Raw genomic sequence first — 4949 nt, 5'->3', positions numbered from 1 at the left:
GAGAGAGAGAGAACATTTCTCTTTATACTTTGAGATGAAAAAGCTCAGAGAGAGATAGAGAGAGAGATCACTACTCTTTATTCTTCAAACTGGAAAAGATCTATATGAAAGTGTTAAGTTGGCAAGATAATTATCAATCAATCATTAGTTCCGTTGAGTCTCGTTCTTATTGTGACCTGACTTCTCTGTGGACAAAGAGAGCCACTCTCTTTTCGATATTCAGTGAGTCTCTAAAAGACATTGTTAGAATATAGCTTTCTTTCAGGTCATTGATGGTTCGTATAATAGCACGAGAGTCTTAGGAGATAATGAAATGAGAAAAAAACACAAAAATAGAGGAAATATCGTCGCCTGATCAGTATTGTCCCAGGATGATATTATCTATGGCCATTGGATCTTTGTATCGATTTCAAAGTGCAATTTACTTTGAGACTTAACAAAGAATATATCAAATAAGTCTAAAATATACATTAGCTAAAAGAGGTATTCTAAAACCCGGAAATGTTTCCTAAATTAGGGATTTTCGACCTTTTCCTCCTCAAACAGATCAGTAGTTATTAGATTATATGTTCTCCAAACGGCACTGTTTATAAATCTCGATTAAATTGACAATACTGAACTACAATTGATAATAAGAATTTTAGATTTTTGGCATTAAACTCTCTCTCTCTCTCTCTCTCTCTCTCTCTCTCTCTCTCTCTCTCTCTCTCTCTTTCTCTCTCTCTCTCTCTCTCCACATTTATTCCTCTTATTTATACTTTCTCTAGACTTTCTTTAGACCTCTCGCTATTTTTGAATCCAATATTGAGAACCTGTTGTCTGAATACTTCATTTGATCAAGTAAGATAAGAAAATACAAATTCACATGGTCAATTTTTATCTCTGAGGTGGAATTTATTTCATCGTTAAATGTTGCAAAAAGAGGTAAACATATTTTTTTCTCCTTCCAGACAAACTTCCTGTTTCTTCTCAACATTTTGAGAGTTCTCATCACAAAACTTCAAGCGAGTGTTTCATCAGAAGCGCAACAAGTCAAGTATGTTTTTTTTTTTTTACTTCTCTGTGAAAAGTCGTGCAGTCATAAATTTGAGCTAAATATATTTGCAGCTTTAGAATATTCATTGATTAAAAAAAACCAATATTTATTTTTTCCAGAAAAGCAGTTAGAGCAGCCATTGTCCTCTTGCCTCTCCTTGGCATCACAAATAGTCTCCAGATGGTCCATTCGCCACTAGAGGGCAACATCGTCGAATTTGCCACCTGGAGTTTCGTCACCACCTTCCTCACGTCTTTCCAAGGATTTTTTGTAGCTCTTCTCTACTGTTTTCTCAACAACGAGGTTCGTATTGATCTTATTTTCCCCTCAAATGAGCTGTTAATTCTGTTTCCAAGAAGCTGCATATGGTTCTGACGGTCGAATCGTGGTCATTAGTAAGCCTCCTTTCAAGATGTCCGTGAACGCTCGGTCGTATTACTAGCCTGGTTGATTATTCTTCCAAGGAGATAGGTGAGACTTGGCTAAGTGTCTTACTGGAGAGCAGCTAGGTCTTTTTAGGTGTTGCAAATATTTTCTCCGAGTCTCCCAGCAAAATATTTACATTCTTTCAAGACCCAATTCCATTAAAACAAAATTTGTCATCACAACGGCTATAAGAATAACAATGATGATAATGATATTAATAATGATGATATTTCAACAATGTCAGTCTTTACAAATTACACCATCATTACCTATCGCTGGGCATCCCAGACCTCTAATGTCTTTAGCATGTTTTGCTAGCACTGTTTTTGTTTAGATTAATGTTCTTTTACATGGAAGGATAATTTCCTAGACTTGTAGCCTCCTATTTCATCCAGACTTGACGAACTAGAACGGGCGCTCGGTAAAGCGCATACCTTTGCCAATATCATTTTGTATATCACAAGATCGGCAATTGAATTATACACATTTTGGCAATAGTTTCATGCAAATCAAATAAAAATTGGCACCGATGGGGGTTAAAAGACGTTTTTTACCTTTTCGTGACCTTTTCCTTGACTCTTGACCCAATCACTCCAAAATATAATTAAATTGTCCTTGGATCATGGCCAATCAGCCCACCAAATTTAATGAGATTAAGTCAAATAGTTTTTGAGTTATGTGAATCACAAACACACAGACAGACATAGAAATAAATGGATACACACCTATCAAAACATAGCCTTCGCAATGAAGTTGGCCAAGGTAACTATAACTACCTCTGGTCAAAGACAATAAAGGGAAGATCGGAAAGTCGAGGAAATTTCTGTGAGCCTTTTCGCTCGCTAGTAGGCCGCGATGTCAATAGATGGCACTGATCGGAGTGCTATAGTGTCTTTTTTTTCTTTTTTGTAGAGGAACTTTTCAGTCGTCCCTTTATCGTTTTTGACTCATGGTGCAGGAGTAGAAAATGTTCCCAGCTGTGCAAGGGATAACTCTTTATCAGAATATTGTAATTTCTTTTTGTCTTAGTTGAGATTAAAATGATAATCAACGACTGAATTAAAACTGAATAACCCTCATTCCTCCTGCCAAGGTTCGGAGCACCATTGCTAAGTGTCTGGCTAATTGCTACACGCAACGAATTCTTCTGAGAAGACCCACGGCGCACAGCGTGAATGGAATTACCCAAAGGTTAGTCTCGTCATTTTGACTTTGAAGGTTACCAATTCAAATGAGAGTGTCAGGGTAATTCGTTAGATTAACGCCTTCTGTTGCTAATAGCTTCCTCTCATAATGAAATCACTTGCAATGAATATTATGTTCTCTCTCACACACACACACACACACACACACACACACACACACACATATATATATATATATATATATATATATATATATATATATATATATATATACTGTAAATATACATACATATATATATAGATATATATATGTATATATATACATGTATATCTATCTATCTATCTATCTATATATATATATATATATATATATATATATATATATATATATATATATATATATATATATATGTATGTATATACAGTATATAATTTGTTTATCACTCTCACATAGTTACAAATATCAACTGAAAATAAAATTTAGTATCAAATGTAACCTTGTGGATATAAATATTCTCAAGGTTGAATTCGACATTAAATTCCATTTGTGGCTGATATATATATATATATATATATATATATATATATATATATATATATATATATACACACACATTATATATATACATATATATATATATATATATATATATATATAAATATACAGTATACACATATATATGTACAGTATATATATATATATATATATATATATATATATATACAGTGTATATATATATATATATATATATATATATATATATATATATACAGTATACATATATATATATATATATATATATATATATGTATACAGTATATATATAAATGTATATATATACATATATATACATATGTGTGTATACAGTATATATATATATATATATATATATATATATATATACATATACATATATATATATATATATATATATACATATATATATATATATATATATATATATATATATATGTGTGTGTGTGTGTGTGTGTTCCAATTGTGTTGACCTTTCCACTATATCCTCCATCTTGGTTTAATTGTATGGTATAATAAGCAAGCTCGAGAGACAACTATTAAACTACGAACTGAAACATAAGCGGAGACACCTTTGTTACATTCAGTAAGGCTTTTTCAGTTTGCATAGTATATGTAATACAGACGGGTTAAGGTTTATCAGAACATGCAGAGGCAAAATTCTCAAAAATTAAATTGTCAGGCAACTAAGCCCTAGGCTCTAGGCCTAGAAGCATAATAAAGAGTTTGTTGCAGCGGTGTTCTCTTGCTCTTCTTGAGATACAGATTTCGTATTTATAAATACTTTTCCTCAGTCAAGTTCATATTCTAAGAAATATTAAAAACAAGACCAAGGTTATAAATAGGAATAAAAAATCCAACAGAAATTTGCTACAACTCTAGACATTGTGTTTCACAAACCCATCTTGCATCCCATGTGTAACGTTCTCTCGCTCTTCTTTCTCCTTTCCAGCAGAGACACTGGCGCGGAAGGAGAATCGCTGGCAGTCTACAGAGACGTGGTCATCGAATCCGAAGATCCAGGTGTGAGGACCACCACCGTATGACATAACATCCCTCCCAGCAGTTCATCCAAGGAGGAAAACAGTTTTCCCTTCCGCTCACAGTCATGCTTCCATCAAACACACGCCATCTTGATACCTTTCATCTATCTCATGGTTCCTTTCGCTTCATGGAATGCCGCTTATATCACTCGGCACTCTTCTGTGCAGCTGATCTTTCCTAACAACAAACTCACCTTATCCTGTCGAGAGCAGCCGGAGAGGAGACTCAAATATTCACGGATTAATATTTCGTCCTGATATCTACAAATGTGGCTATGTCGCATTCATAAAGAAGGATAGATTTATCATTTTTAATTTTTATTTTTATTTTTGGGTCTGTTTTAAAGCCCATGTGATAAGTGTAGTATTTTGATTTTCTATGTCATAGACAGCGTTTTTTTTTTTTATGAAGAATATTAATGATGCCACTATAACAGAAAAAACATTTTAATATTTAGTGACGACCCAACATTAAAGTATATGCTATTACCCTTTTTATTATAACAACTTGAAGCATCCAGTTCTAGGGTAAGTATATGCAATATATATATATATATATATATATATATATATATATATATATATATATATATATATATATATATATATATACACACACATTGATTTTTGTGGCTAATATCTAAGTCATTGTTATTTATAAAAGGCCACCAATTATCAAGATCCAAGTAACATGAAATTTAAATAAAGATTAATATAAAAGAAAGTTATACCCCGCTACGCGAGTGCACAAAAGAAAAAAACGA

At 32.6% G+C, this 4949-nt stretch overlaps 1 protein-coding gene across 1 annotated transcript in view; it reads left to right on the top strand.

Moving 5' to 3' along the window:
- The window catches only part of LOC137638115 (PDF receptor-like), a 43138-nt gene extending 38444 nt beyond the window's left edge, over positions 1-4694 (top strand). The window contains exons 10-13 of the mRNA XM_068370206.1: positions 951-1036; positions 1156-1339; positions 2556-2653; positions 4095-4694. Of these exons, the coding sequence (XP_068226307.1) occupies positions 951-1036; positions 1156-1339; positions 2556-2653; positions 4095-4188 (462 nt within the window). The 3' untranslated portion in view covers positions 4189-4694. The remainder of the gene's footprint in view (positions 1-950; positions 1037-1155; positions 1340-2555; positions 2654-4094) is intronic.
- Positions 4695-4949: the final 255 nt, after the last annotated feature.

Source organism: Palaemon carinicauda, chromosome 3 (genome assembly GCF_036898095.1).
Source record: "Palaemon carinicauda isolate YSFRI2023 chromosome 3, ASM3689809v2, whole genome shotgun sequence".
NCBI classification, from domain to species: Eukaryota; Metazoa; Arthropoda; class Malacostraca; order Decapoda; family Palaemonidae; genus Palaemon; species Palaemon carinicauda.
Note: the sequence above shows the minus strand (reverse complement) of the source record. Positions and strands in the feature narration are given on the sequence as shown.